At 47.5% G+C, this 14,955-nt stretch overlaps 2 protein-coding genes across 6 annotated transcripts in view; both read left to right on the forward strand.

Moving 5' to 3' along the window:
- The window catches only part of LOC142879900 (rho-associated protein kinase 2-like), a 37,630-nt gene extending 29,487 nt beyond the window's left edge, over positions 1-8,143 (forward strand). For 2 of the 5 annotated variants that reach the window (XM_076013451.1, XM_076013452.1), the window contains 8 exons: positions 738-903; positions 2,698-2,765; positions 2,889-2,977; positions 3,474-3,552; positions 3,649-3,916; positions 4,421-4,727; positions 6,651-6,761; positions 8,017-8,143. In XM_076013451.1, coding sequence (XP_075869566.1) covers positions 738-903; positions 2,698-2,765; positions 2,889-2,977; positions 3,474-3,552; positions 3,649-3,916; positions 4,421-4,727; positions 6,651-6,732 — 1,059 coding nt within the window. In that variant the 3' untranslated portion in view covers positions 6,733-6,761; positions 8,017-8,143. Of the gene's footprint in view, positions 1-737; positions 904-1,098; positions 1,348-2,697; positions 2,766-2,888; positions 2,978-3,473; positions 3,553-3,648; positions 3,917-4,420; positions 4,728-6,430; positions 6,504-6,650; positions 6,762-8,016 lie in introns of all 5 variants that reach the window. The other 3 variants (XM_076013455.1, XM_076013453.1, XM_076013454.1) reach the window with 3 other exon arrangements.
- A 3,011-nt stretch (positions 8,144-11,154) lies between these two features.
- On the forward strand, positions 11,155-14,072 carry LOC142879914 (uncharacterized). Its single transcript, XM_076013474.1, has 2 exons — positions 11,155-12,160; positions 12,882-14,072. Exons 1-2 carry the CDS (start codon positions 11,171-11,173, stop codon positions 13,956-13,958), a joined length of 2,067 nt encoding a protein of 688 aa, XP_075869589.1. The 5' UTR covers positions 11,155-11,170; the 3' UTR covers positions 13,959-14,072.
- The last annotated feature ends 883 nt before the right edge of the window (positions 14,073-14,955 follow it).

Genomic DNA, 14,955 nt, shown 5'->3' on the forward strand with positions numbered 1-14,955 from the left:
AGCATTCCGAGTGAACAATCATGTGGCTGTTCATCAATTATTAATGAGCTGGAACAGTTTTGTCGCAAAACACCTGTTTCATCAGCTTTTTACCAACAGCTTCCATTTCACTTTCAAGTTCACGGACGGGTCCAAGTGGGACGAGTTTTGAAAAATTCCTTCTGTCACAAAAAACTATTTTACATTTTAGACACTTTTGAGGTCACATGTTGGTGGTGTCAAGAGGTCCTACAAACTAAAACAACCTAAAGTTTCAGAGACATCAAGCAGTATTGAATGGCAGACTTTTATTACCTTGATATGACTGCTGCTACTACTACTACTACTGCTACTCTAAAAAGTATAATTCAAGACTTTCGCAGCCCAACCTCATCGATCCACACATTCAGTTGAGTTACGCATCGTCCAATCAGCCCAAAAATCCAATAATCCGAGAAAAAAAAAAAAGTATTTGGCAGCTACCGATTCTGCAAGTTGTCCCACTTAAAAAGATGAGGGAGGTCTGTAAATGTTCATCATGGGTACGCTTCAATTGTGACAGACAGAATGTAAAAAATGGTTTTGTTTTAAGGTATAAGTATAAGGGTGCAGAAAATTTATTTTAATTTTTATTTTTAAGTGGGACGACATGCAGAATTGGCAGCTGCCAAGCACTTTTTTACCCCCTCCATATTTAGCAATGAACTAGATCCGACGAGACTAACGCGAAGCCTTGTGCTCCCGCCGCCGACGCTCAGCTGATCGCCGAGGAGAACCAGGTGCGCCTGGAGCTGCAGATGGCGCTGGACAGCAAGGACAGCGACATCGAGCAGCTGCGCGGCCAGCTCTCCACGCTCAGCGTCCACTCGCTGGACTCCACCAGCATCAGCAGCGGCAACGACCTGGACATGGACGGCTACCCAGGTAGGCGCTGCGGCAGGAAGCGGGTTGCCAGATCGGGGGAGAAGCTCCGCCCCTGTTCCTCTCTCTCTCTCTCTCTCTCTCTCTCTCTATCTCTCTCCACCCACCTGACGCTTTCCCCTTCCTCTCTGACCTCCCCCTCATTATATTATTTCCTCTCCTCCTGCCATTTCACCTCCGGATCCCCTGCACGCACAGTGCGCATCACTCACTCCCACACCTCCGAATCAATGTCCTTCACCTACCAGCGCACGCACAAATCCGTCTGCATCGACACGCGGCCCGACCTCCGCTCTGCCCGCCCTCTCTTTGACTCTGAGGACGAGGAGGAGGAGGAAGAAGATGACCTAGAAGAAGAAGATGGCGGTGGTGGTGGTGGTGGTGGCGGGCAGGGCCGGCGCCCCCTGGCCCTCACCTATGACCAGCCCCACGGGGCTGAGTGTGCAGGTGACCCTGCATGGCAGAGCGACCCCCCGGGTTGAGGACCCACAACCGCCCGCGCTAAAAATAACCACAACTTTTGGCAGAAAACTGCACTTCTGAGTCGGTGTAATTGGAAGGATAGAATAGAATGCAATAGAGTTTGCCAGCAGCAATATAGTGCAAAAAAGGGAAATTATGTTAATTAAAAGAAATGAAATAAAATATCTATAGGGTAAAAAAGGGAAGAAAAAAAAAAGGTGTCAAACTCTGGCTTGCGGGGCAAATTCGGCTCGCTGTGAAATTGTATTTGGCCCGACAAGGCCAATATAAAATCACTACTAGAGCTACTGGCCCGCCTGGCCTGGTATCGCTAATACTACAAATCCCAGAATGCTCTGCTAGCATTTTGGCACGTCAGTCAGGACAGGATGTTCATTGAAGGACAGTATTATGACTTCATTGGTTTATTGTTGTTATTTTATCTTTTTAAATACATTATCAGCCCATTGAAAAGATGAAAGAAGGCTGCAAATAAAAAAAAAAGGCGTGCGATTTTTATTTACTTTTTATTTCTTTTAATTTGAAATTTCATTTTGCTTGTGTGCGATAAGAAGTTATTTATTGTGTAGTATTTAGCTTTGCTTGTTGCATGTTCAGTATTGAAGCAAGACTTGTTTGACACCCCTACTGTAGACAGTTGGATTGTTTCTACTGGTATTGACATGTAAACGTAAAGTGCTTTATTGCACCTCTATGAAGTGTAGGTGTTCGAGAAGATGACTTCTATTGAGTGCAGTTGAGGCCGGATTGACCTGCGGTGGCCAAGTGTCCTCAGCCCGGGGATCCAGCCTGCAACGTTTCCGCTAATCCCCTCCGACTCCGCTGCACTAAACGCTCCCGCCGCGCCTCCAAACCCTCCCAGCAGCTGCTTTATGCAGATTCGTTCCCTCGCAAAAAAGAAGGGAAAACCGTTTTTTCAGGTCGGACGGCTTTCAACGCGTCGGCGTGAGATCAAAGCGAGACGTTTTGTCATTTGATTTCCGTCGACAGATGCTTGAACATTTGCCGTGTGTGTGCGCTTGTGTGGTTTGTTTCACTCGTCCCTTTTTGCGAGTCCAGCCCGGTTCTCCTGCACGTGTCCTTCAGGTCGAGTGTGCAGTCCGTTCCTTTTTCTTTTTCTTCTTTTTTTTTCCCCACCAAAACTATTATCGTTTGCACAAAAGAAAAACAGCGCTGAGAGTTTGAAAATGTCACGGCGTTCTTTGAAACGACACGCATGCTTCAAAGCTGCTCTCCTACTTTTTTCTAACAGCTTCCTGTTTTTCGTTTTTATTTTCTTCCCTCTCTCTCTCTCTCTCTCTTCCTGCAATTCAGACTCCAGGCTGGAAGGTTGGATTTCGCTTCCCACCAAGAACACCAAGCGGTTCGGCTGGGACAGAAAAGTAACGTCGCTTCGCGCACCTGCAAATCTGCTTGTTTTTTTGTTTTTTTTAAATATTTTTTTGTTCCAGTACCTAATCACCACTTAACCTCGTGGTCCCGTGTCCCCTGTTTTTCCATCACAGTACATAGTTGTCAGCAGCAAGAAGATCCTGTTCTACCACAGCGAGCAGGACCGAGAGCAGGCCAACCCCTTCATGACCCTTGACATCGAGTGAGTCACTGATCGAAACCAGTGGTAGTTGTAGTTTGTTTTGTCAAACATGCTAGCAGCATGGTACGGCAGGCCGCAGCTCACCATGCTAATCTAGACTTTGACCAGTGTGAATCGAAAATGGAATTGAATTTCTCCTGCTGCACATTTGCATTAAGTTGCAGAACTTGTCATCCAGTCAATCTTCCCGAGTAGTTGAAACCTCACGGTGGCGCTAGAGGAGAGGCAGAAACAAGACAATACAAATACCACAATAGGTCGTTGTCATAGGAACCATTTGGTTTCTGCAAATGAACGGAATCAGCAGGAGCGGAAAAACAAGTGGGGGGGAGAGACAGAAGCAGGTCAAACTACAAATTATGATATGAAGACTTTAAAGAGAAACCAGACAGCGACTCAACCGTTTAGCGGCCAGAGCTGCCAGATCCAGTAACTTCAAAGCAAAGCTTGTGAAAATGATGATTAACAAAGGCGTTTTTTCCTGTCCTCCTTGCAGTAAGTTGTTCCACGTCCGGCCGGTCACTCACACCGACGTGTACCGCGCAGATCCCAAAGAAGTTCCCAGGATATTCCAGGTAATGCACAATCGCTGGTACTGGTATCGGTGCATCCCTTATTGCTACCATTACTATTATCATCATTCTTCGTATTATTATTTCTTTCCCCCTTAGATCTTGTACGCCAACGAGGGCGAGAGCAAGCGCGAGCAGGAGGCGGCGGCGGAGCCCGCAGCGCACGGCGAGCGCCCCTCCTACATCAGCCACAAGGGCCACGAGTTCATCCTCACGCTCTACCACTTCCCGTCCAGCTGCGAGGCCTGCACGCGGCCCCTGTGGCACGTCTTCAAGCCGCCGCCGGCGCTCGAGTGCCGCCGCTGCCACACCAAGTGCCACAAGGACCACCTGGACCGGAAGGAGGAGGTCATCGTGCCGTGCAAGGGTGAGCCCTACCCCCCTCCACCTCCTTCCCCCTCACCCCTCACCCCACCCGTCGGCTTCCAGGTGAAAGGCCGAGTTTGTAATAATTGGAGATTTTGATGAAGAAACAGCGACATCAGGTGGTTAAATTCTAGATTGCGGCCTCTGTCACTCCCCCTCCTGAGCTTGCCTGAGATCTACGGTGGCAGCGAGCGTCGACCCTAATTACAAAATGTGTTGTCAGGCAGGATGTATGTATGTATTTATGTCATTTATCTATGTATATGTACATGTACATATACATGTATATGTATACATATGTACATATACAGTATATATATATAAAAAAAAATATATATATGTATATATATATGTGTATACATATATATATATATATATATATATATATATATATATATACACATATATATATGAAAGTCAGAAATCAAGCCAAATATGACACACTGGACCTTTAAAAGCCGATCCAACGTGACCTTCACCGGACACCCCCTCCCTCTCCTGACAGTGAACTACGACATGTCCACGGCCAAGGAGCTCCTCCTGCTCACCAACTCCCAGGAGGAGCAGCAGCGCTGGGTCAGCCACCTGCTCAAGCGCATCCCCAGGAAGCACCCGACCATGAGCCCGCCGGCGATCGGCCCCGCGTCCCCCCCGGACGCCACCGCGCGCTCCTCGCCAAGGATCTCCCAGCGGCCATCGCCCAAAGGCTCGCCGCACATGTCGTCCCACCGCGGCGCCGTGAAGATCCAGTCCACGAGGCAGCAGCAGCAGCAGCAGCAGCAGCAGCAGCAGCAGTCGTCCGGGAAGACGAGGTGAGGACGTTTCTTTATCTTTATGCCCAGTTTCTGTTCCTTGAATGTTCCACATTTTTCTCTTAAACGCTCTTCTGTAAGCGTGGATGGGATTTGGCAGCCGACCAGGAAAAGAAATGAGCACAACAGAACACATATTGTGACTGTAAAGAACCTTAATGGAAACTTTAGCCCCATTTTCGTTATTGCATCTTCGTACGTTATGTGTAGTTTTATATCATTTCCACTTTTTACCTCTGTATACTGTACCTTTTGTGTACATTATGTTCTTGCACAAGGATGCAATATGAATTTCAGTCCCAACTGATATATAAAGTTGTAGCGTATGGTGCCAAAGTGCTTCGCAGGGTGAGTTGTTATGCTAAGCTAAGCTAATCATTCTGGTCGATGTTCAATTTCAACAAATTCAAACGAAAAAAAAACAGGCATTTTTCCCGCACGAAAATGTGAGTAGAATTCATCCTGCCGACGATTTCACTCAAACGCGTCGGTCAAATCTTTTCAAAGCCCGTTCGAATTTGACTTCTTCCTCGCAAAAGCGTGGGGTGAAAATCCTCCCAATCTTGCTTTCCTCTCCGTCCATCACGTACAAAACATCACGCACGTGCAGCCACGATAAACAGGCTGTCGCCATGGAGACGGCAAGAGATCCAGAAAGATACAGAATCATATTATCAGTGTTTTAAGGAAGAGGGCAAACATTCGCACGTGCAGCTGCGCCCGCATGCCAGGAAATATCTCACCTTTCCGATCAGAATGAGACACGGCGGCAGATGCATTTATTCATTCCATCCCTGCATCTGAAGGAGGCCTGAATCTGATCTGACACTATCAGAGCAGATTTTTTTTTGTTCCTCTTACTTACACATTATACAGACATTACAAATCCTGCCGAGCCTCTTAAGAGTGGAAATCCAGGCCGTCCAGTTTGTATAGACAATACAACCTGGGCTGCGTATAGTAGAACAATTTGTTCAAAGCGTGAAGAGTAATCGATGAAGAAAACAGACCTCAACACTGATCAGGAGGTATTTTTGTGTTTTGGGTTTGCTAAAAGCAAATATATATGTTTTTTGTGATCAAATGTTTTTTTTTTTTTATTGTTATTGTAACAATAACACCAGTTACAGTCAGAGACATGAGTTGTTAAGTGGCTTCTCCATAAAGACCAGCACGTCATCAGCATACAATGACAGGTGATGCTGAGCAGATATATCTTTTTTTTATCCCCTTTCCCGACCCAGTATTTTTACCTTGAGGCATTTTAACTTATTTAACAACAATGTTGCCATCGCTCTCCCTTCTGCAGAATCCACCTTCCGTCAGCAAAATAAAGCCCAAACATCCAATTTTTGCTTTTAATAAATCATCTTCATCTGCAGCTAAACCTTTATTTTTCAGTGGAAAGGGGGAAAACTCGGTTTACTTGTTGTCTCTGGAGAGAACCGTGCGCACTCGGCGAGTAGCCTGTAGCCCCTGGCCGACCCCGGCCCGCTTGCATGTGCGGAATGTTGCAGTAGCTGCAGCGCCAGCAGGCACCTAACTGAGCAGAAAATAGAATCAAATCATCATTTTTAAAAGATTCTTTCCTGGGCACCACTAACGACACCTTCCTGTAGTGGAGACCTACACGAGGTGTTCCTCACGTTGCTCTCACAAGCCACAAACCTCCACACCCCCGCTAACTAGCTCTCGTCCCCCAGCGCCGGCCCCATGCTCCGCATCATCCTTCACTGACCTCTGACCTCGCCGCCATTCTAACGTCTCTCAGAGGCTGTAAGTAGCGGACAGGCCCCGCCGCACGTGAGCACGCTGCCGTTTAACGTCCGCGCGTTCAGCGCACGCTAACGCGCTAACACTCCGGCCGTGGGTCCGCTCAGTCAACGTGTTCTGACCCCGTCTGTGAACCTCGTGCTGTTTCAGATTGCTTGAGTTTGGCCTGAAAGACTGGAGTTGGGCGTTGGATGATGACGATAATGATGATGATGATGATTTGTTCTTCTGAAGCAAGTCAAAGAGAGAGGGGGACAGAGGGTAACTGGACCTCTGCATGCGTGTTTTGCCGTTTTATCTTGTCGCTTTTGAGGTTTGAGTGCAATATTATGTGTTTGACATTTGGAACATGGAATTTGCAGTAAGTGTTTGTCATTGGGAATGTGTTTCCTGCATGTGTGTGTTTCCATGTGTTTTTCTTTTGCACTTTAAGCCCTTTGTGATGTCACAAAGGGAATTGATGCCTATATATTGATACCTTTTTTTTTTGCCAGCTTGGAGAAGTGACAACAAAACAGCACATTCAGCAAGAGACTTAAAATTGAGAGTGTTTAACAGAAGGCTTTAAACAGAGGGTTAAATATACAAATATTTTCACAATACAGTTTTATGTATTTCACAGTACAATTATGCGTAGACCCGTTTCTGATATGACACCTTTATGAGCAGTGTTGTTGGGATTACTCCATAAAAGTAATCCAACTACCGATTACTGATTACTCCTTAAAAAAAAGTAATCTAATTAGCTATTTAACTACTTTGTTTCATGAGTAATCGATTACTAATGACTCCAGTTAAAAAAAAAAGATAAAGTAACAGTTGAGTAACGGTCTCGTTTCCTGCACATAACGCACAACGCACCACAACATTCTTTCATTGAGTCGAGATGAACTCAAAACAATGTTTGTATTTCCAGCTGTCAAACACACAATCGCTGCTTTTTTCTTTTGCCGCCGCCGTGCTTGTTTTGGTGCGTCGTCGCATATCAGTGACGTTGCAGGCACGCCTGCGTCGTCAATCTGCGACATCGTAGTTTTCCGTTGTTTTTCTACATTTCAGAAATTTTGTAGATAATGAAACATTTTTTTTGATAAAGTAATTATGATATAATTACACATTTTGCCACGGTAAACCCGTTGCATTACTCTGTTACTCAACAAGTCATTTCATTACAGTAGTGGATTACTTGGTAATAGATTACTCGCCAACACTCTTTATGAGAGATCCACTAATCAGGATACAGGAAAAAAGGCCTTTTTTCGTTCTTTTTTTTCAATATTACGTATGCTGTACTTTTCTTTTTACCCCTTTTGCAAGCAAACGCCGTCGCCTTACCTGTCTGCCTTTTCTGCTTTTCACTCGCAGACCTCGCAGTGCTCGCTGAAAAGCTTCCTTGTGTGGCTCCTGCGTGGGCGTTCATTTGAAGTCCAGCCATGCCGTTGCTGGCGTCCCAGGGTTCTCACATAATTTTTTTTTTTTTTCCCTTTCTGTCTGCCCCCTCTCTGTCTCTCCACAGTTAGCCCTGGTTGATCGAAAGATGCTGTACTTTCAACCGGGAAGGAATGACGATGACGGTCCGGATGCTGTGCCTTATTTTATTTTTTTTAAAGACAAAAAAGCAAAAAAAAAAAAAAAAAAGCAAATATTTTAGAGAGGAAGTGACTGAAAAAAAAAAACTGTACTAAAGGAGGACAGACGCGGTGAGCCCGTCGTCATGAGAACTGGAACTGTCAGTCGGGGCTCTAACGAGAGCAAACGAATTGAGCGGCGATCATGTCAAGGTGGGACCGCATCTGAAAAAATCTGCCTTATGCCGTGGAAGCTGTTTTCAAATCGCCTTGGTTTAAAGGGTGGGGGGGGGGTCATAAAAAAGCACAAGTGTGATTTTCTGTCAGGCGCCAGTGACTCAAATGCATTTGTGTTTCTAAGGTGTGTGTGTGTGTGTGTGTGTGTGTGTGTGTGTGTGTGTGTGCGCGCGCGTGTGTGTGTGTGTGTGCGTGAACGTTTGTACATAGGTGTTAAAGGCTCAGTCTGCGTATTTGAAGTGCAGTTCGGAGCGAATGAGCGTTTTTATTTTACTTTATTGAACTCAGCCCTGGAAGTCTCTCACCCCTCGGATGCGGTTCATCGCAAGACGTTGCAGCGAAAAGAAGAGAAAAAATCAATGTGAATATCTGAGCAGATTACCGTGTTTTCATGTTATCGACCACAAAGTCAAATAAATTCAGTCTTGGGTGAAACTGAGTGTGTGAAGTTTTTTTTTATTTTTTTTTTCCCCCGTTTGGATTCCTTCACGTCTCGAAGGAGCCATACGCTGCGAAAATTCGCTCTTGTCAATGTTTCCCAACACTGGCATGCCTCTTGTCTCTCTATCGATGTGCTGTAAGCAAACTTTTGGGGGGTGGAAAAATGTCTTGAAAAATAAACAAAACTGCTTCGACGAAGTGACTTGAAAACAGACTTTGGGGTCACTAATCCTGACAGGCTGCTCTGCTGAAATCTGGGATGACTTCACTCCACAGGCGCTGTGACTAATTTTGCAACCGCAAGCTCCCAGATTGAATTTCAAACAAATTGCAAGCCATATTTCCTGTCGGTAGAAAAGTAGGTGGCAGATTAAATAACGCTTTAATTTCATTATTTTTCGGATTTTCTGCAGGGGGAAAAAAAAAAACTCCAGATGGGATTCTTGCACTTGTCCGCTGCACAAGGCACATGTAAATGATTATCAGTGCATTTTGATCTGTGTTGAACTTTGAATTATCAACCTTTTCTGGGTTCAATTTCTGTCAAGTCCAGCATGTGTTGCAGTAAGTCAATGTTCAACAATCGCAAATAGCAACTTGGCTAACTGCACAGCAGCAACTCCGGCAGGTAGACGTGTGTTGATGGTCTTCAGAGCCAGCATCAGAATGGGGAAGGAATGGGATTAAAGTGACTTTGAACACGATGACCATGGTTGTTGGGACCAGACCAGCTGGTCTTAGCTTTTCCACAAACTGCTCGGTTGCTGGGATTTCCGGGAATATCTCAACCGTCCCCTAGAGTGTGACGGGATTTGCACCCTAAAAAGAGCAAACATCCAGTGAGTCAGCAGCAGCAGTCCTGCCAAGGTAAACGCCTCGACGACGTCAGAGGTTGGCGGTCAGGATGGACAGGTTGGTTGCAGACCATAGAAAAGTCAACGGTGACTCAAATAGCCACCGGTTACAACCAAGGTCGACAAAGTTGAATGTCTGCTGTATGTATAGACTCCCTGGCCACTTTATTAGGTACCCAGTAAGGTGTACCTAATGTGGAGTGGCAGGTCAGAAAGAAGAAACAAGGTTTTTAGAGCAGCTACCTAGTGAAAAGAGGGCATCATGATGAGAATCCAATATGCAGATGACACATTGATTAACACTAATACATGATACAGCCCAATATCATTAGCTCAGCCGTGACTCATCCTCCTGTCAGCTGGACAACGCGGCGAGCGTCGCCATATTGTCCCCGAGCAGGGACGAATAAACACCGACTGCTGGCAGGATCCTGCGGACGTGTCCGCATGTTGCCCGCCGTGTATTCTGGGACACTTTGAGGCGACCGGGTCCGCCTCTACCTTTCAACCGCACGCCGAGCGAGTGGGCTCGAGCGCAATCTGAATCTTTCAGAGCGGGCCCTAAGCCCACCGGCGCTCGCCATACATAATGTAACGCTTCATCATGTCGTCCATCTGCTAAAAAGGCTATCTCGGCGCTGCGGGTCTGATCCCTTCCCCTGCAACCGGCTGTGCGGCTGAAAGTCCCGCTCTAGCGGCCGTGAAGCCCGCTGCGGCGGCTTGGACACTCCCCCCCCCTTTGCCTGACGCTGTTCCATCTACCTGCGTGACAAGGACGGCTTCGTCTTCTGCGGCGGTGGCCGCGTTTTTCTTTCTCCTGACGTCCACGTTGCGCAGGCTGCAGGAGGAACTGAACCAGCCCAACTGGATTCAGCTTAGCTTGTATTTGACCGCTTTTATCTGTCCCATCTGCTTTCAACTTATATTTAATTCATGGTTTCTCCATGTCCTTTTATATTTTCCCATAAGTGGAAGGCGAGACTAGGAAGAGGGTATTTTTGCCGAATTTGCGGAAAAAATATATGATGATATTGTAGATCACACGAGCGATAACAAAACTGTGTTGAACGAAAACTTTTTTTTAAGTTGTTCAAATCTTTTCCTTCCTTCCCGCTTCTACAATTGTGGTCATTCTCATGAGCACAATTCTTTGTTCCTTGGTCTTCCAATTGCTCCTTTTATATTCCTACGTAAAACAAATTGCAAAGCTGTATTTATTTAATTATTCATCGGGTGAACACAAAATTTTGCCCTTGTTCCTGCAGGTTTATTAGAGACTCTTGTCGCTCGATCGCGAGCGTCCCTGACGAATGACTCCTTGTTTACACACTGAGTAATGATTAGTTTTCGGGGGCTGCCCCCCGCCCCCCAGGTGAGTCAGAAATTTGCAGGGGAGGCAGACTGACAGACGCTCTTCGTGCAGTAAGTCACTTTTTCTCCCCCCTTTCGGAACATCCTGTACGACAATTAAAAATTGATGCGTTGCGCGGTTGTGAAATATTTCAACACTATATAAGAGGTGGTTTGGATTTCTCTGACATACGCTCGCACTCCTTCTCTTCCTCCAGCGATGAAGGCGTGGTTTGCCCTCCCACTGCTCTGCCTTGCTTGTCTCTTCGCTGGCACTCTGTGCTGCCCCGACTTTTGCAAATGTTACCACAGGAGGGGTGAGGTGGTCTGCAACGCGGCACCCCTGACCGAGTACCCTACCGAGGGCCTCTGGACCAACACCAGCATGATGACCATCCAGTTCACCAACCTCAGCTCCATCACTGAGCAGCAGCTGAGCTTCACTCCTCGCCTGCGGGAGCTCCACCTCTACAGCAACCGGCTACGTGACCTCTCCCCTCACCTCCTGCGAGGCGTCCCCTTCCTCAGGACCCTGGACCTGAGCGAGAACCAACTGTCCGACCTGCCAGCCGATGTCTTCGCCCACGCGCCGCTCACCAGCTTGGTGCTGGAGAACAACCAGATCGAGGAGGCCGACGGCAGCTGGCTGCCCGAGAACAGCAGCCTCACCTGGTTGGACCTCTCCGGGAACCGCCTCACCACGCTCCAGGCCGCCCTTCTCCAGAAGACGCCCAGCCTAGTGAACCTGGACCTGTCCGACAACCGCCTGGAAAGGATCGAGGCAAAGTCGCTGGACCTGCTGACCAAACTGGAGAGGCTGAACCTGCAGGGCAACATGCTGACCAGCCTGGATGGGGATCTGTTTCAGAACACCAGCAGAGTCGGCTACCTCTTCTTGTCTCGGAATAAGCTCGGGAGCCTCCCGCGGGACCTTTTCCAGGAGCTGACTGAGCTCAAAGCTCTAAGTCTGGATGAGAACCAGCTGAGTCACCTCCCCCAAGGTCTGCTGGATCCTCTGTTGAACCTGGACGCTCAGGGTTTGGATCTGACCGCCAACCCCTGGGTATGCGACGGGAAGCTGGAGTACCTGTGGAGGTGGCTCCACAAGAACAAGGAGAAGGCCTTCCTGCCAGAAAGTGTCACCTGTGCCGAGCCGCCGTCCTTGGCAGGGCGCTCAGTCGTGTCTCTGTCAGAAAATGAACTCAAGTTGTAGAGTAGAGATGCATTGTCACAGCTCTGCTTTATTTTATTTTTGTTTTCATGTGTAAAAACCTTCAAATTTTATCTGAGTTGTAGTTTACATGAAATGAAAAATTAAATGAAATGAAAAGTAAGAAGTGAGTGCTTGTCTCTTTGCAGTGAAATCACAACGTTATGAATTTCAATGAATACATTTCTTGAACTTGCAATGAAACTTTGTCCGAAGTCAAAGGGTTTGTTGCTTTTAGCCTCCAGTTGAGAATCAGAGGAAAAAGAGACAGTTGGTGGTGATAAAAGCGCAGCACCCGAGTTTAGCTATGCAATAAAGCAATAAAATAAACATATTGACTTTTCCTTGTGAATAATCCAAATCTGCTGGTGTTTTTACCGTGACCGTGAAAGTATTTATGCAACACTATAGTCTAATTAGGTTTTGTCTTTTAAAGCAATACCCCCCTTAGGTAAAATTAAAACAATAATCAAATCGAGAAAATTAAAGACAAACCCAGGTCTTCAAAAAAAAAGTGCCTTTGCACAAAAACAAATCATGTTGCATCACAGAAAAAGTCCATAAAATACAAACCCACGCATCAGATGATTAACCGTTTTGTTTGCCTGTTTTATTTGCCTCTTGCAACATTTTGTCCCAGGTCTCTGCTGAGGACAAATGTTCGCGATTTCCCCAGATTGAGTCATTGAGTCAATCCAACGGCTATATACCCCCCAGGTAGGATCGCTCTCCGCTTCATTTCTCCGATACCTTGTGCAACGTCTTGCGTGTCTCTCACTTGTGCAGTGCTGGAAAGATGAACCTGTGGGTGGCGCTGATACTCGCCGCTGTAGCGAGAAGCTCCAGCTCCTGCCCGGCCCTCTGCTCCTGCTTCTTTTCACCTTTGGGTGCGGAGGTGGAGTGCGGCCGGGTGTCTCTCGCACATTTCCCTGAGCACGGCTTGCCTTCCAACACCACTCGGCTGTCCATCCAGTCCTCTAACCTCAGCGGCGTCGCCGCCAGACACCTGAGCTCGGTGCCTCTCTTGACCGACCTCCAGCTCTACCACACCAACCTGACGAGCCTCCCATCAGATCTGCTCGGGGACGTCCCTCGCCTGCACACCTTGGATCTGACGGGTAATCGCTTGGCTCGTCTTCCCGCGGACGTCTTTGCGTCCCTGTCTTCGCTGCGCAGCCTCGTGCTGAAGAACAACGTGCTGGAAGAGGCCGACGCGGACTGGTTCGGTGCCGGCAGCCAGCTGACTTGGCTCGACCTCGCCGGCAACCTTCTGACGAGCCTGCCCGCTGCTCTGCTCAACAAGCTACCCAACTTGGAGAACCTGGACCTTAGCGACAACCGCCTGCAAGAGCTCCAAGCGAACCACCTGAGGAGCCTGCGCCGCCTGGAGACGCTGAATCTGGGCGGCAACAAATTGAAAACCCTGCCTCCTGCGGTCTTCAGCCACAGCCCACGGTTGTCCCAGGTGTTTCTCCAGCAGAATCAGCTGCAGGAGTTGCCGGGGAGCCTCCTGCAGGGCCTTGATCGTCTCCAACTTTTGATGCTCAATCAAAATCAGATGCGGCGCCTCCCACCGGGACTGCTGGATAGCAGGAATCCCGATTTCCAGGTGACTCTCTCGCAAAACCCGTGGGTGTGCGACAGGCGGATGGAATACCTGTGGGAGTGGCTCGCATCCCATCGGCAAAGAGTGTTTTTCTTGGAGGAGGTGACTTGTGCAGAGCCCGAACCTCTGAAAAACAGACAAGTGGTCTCTCTAACGCGCAGTGAGCTCGGGCTTGGTGAGGCCGGCATCTAGCGATGATTTGCTGTAAAAATGTTTCAACATCCCGTTCGACGGTTAGCAACCACTTTCAGACTGTGCTTCTGTGCATTTGACCACTTTACAGGTTGAAATAAAACAACGATACTCCTAACTTTGTTCGTTTGTTCAGTTTTCCAAGTCCTATTGAACTTCCCGCTCCTTGGGTATCATCCAGCCCACCAGGTGGCGCAAGACATCCAAGTTTTAGAAAAGTGTGCCACACTGATTGAGCTAATTCAATAACCAGTTGAGATAAATCTGTATATTATAGAAATAAATAAATAGGTGTATACAAAATCCCTACATGCTTATAACATGAATTAGTTTCCAGAAGAAATTGGCCCCTTCATTACTTACATCCAATTTTAAATTCAGTCTCACTTGTCACTGGTTGTATCACAGGTTGTCGCACTGTTTCTCTGGGCGCCTTTTATTATTTTAATGATGGTGAGCGTGTGGGAGTGAGTGGGAAGCGAAACGGCTGAGGTTCGCCAATGACCTCCCCTGGTTCTGTGTTTTTTAAAAAGTCTCTCCCTCCCTCTCTGCCTTCGAGTCTCCCTCCGCTTCACTCTGTAAATAAGTTCTGCAGAATCGAGCCTTGATTCCGCTAAGTGCCCTCCCCAAATGTAATTTATCACTCAGACAAAGTATTGCCTCCCCTACCGATGGCAGCTGCTTGTGCAAAATTTATGTTGTTTGTCAAGGAGCTGATGAAAAACCTCTGAGGCCTGATGGATGCTATTCTTTCCTCTTTGAGGTGTTGGCAGGAGGTTAAAGGTTGATCAAGCCGCTCGTGGTCCTTAATTTACTCCTGTGAGGATTATCCGCGGTGTGGAAACATCTGTTACGCCGAACAACGACTCTCTCTGGCGCATTGACAACAACTTGTGGGCTCACCGGCGCGAGGCGCTTGGCGTTCCTTCCGCACCTCCGAACCCGGCTGCCAGCCTCAGACGTCACTTTCTTGTGAGCCGTGATGAATGAGGACAAT

The sequence above is a fragment of the Nelusetta ayraudi genome, unplaced genomic scaffold, assembly GCF_046127955.1.
Source record: "Nelusetta ayraudi isolate G7.1 ecotype Tasmania unplaced genomic scaffold, CSIRO-AGI_Nayr_v1 ptg000151l, whole genome shotgun sequence".
Taxonomy (NCBI): domain Eukaryota; kingdom Metazoa; phylum Chordata; class Actinopteri; order Tetraodontiformes; family Monacanthidae; genus Nelusetta; species Nelusetta ayraudi.

What these genes read in the sequence shown, in the direction of transcription:
- LOC142879914 (XM_076013474.1), top strand. Translation starts at nt 11,171, where the DNA reads ATGAAGGCGTGGTTTGCCCTCCCACTGCTCTGCCTTGCTTGTCTCTTC. An exon ending in CAGAAAATGAACTCAAGTTG is followed by an intron (nt 12,161 to 12,881) that starts TAGAGTAGAGAT and finishes CCCCCCAGGTAG; the next exon opens with GATCGCTCTCCGCTTCATTT.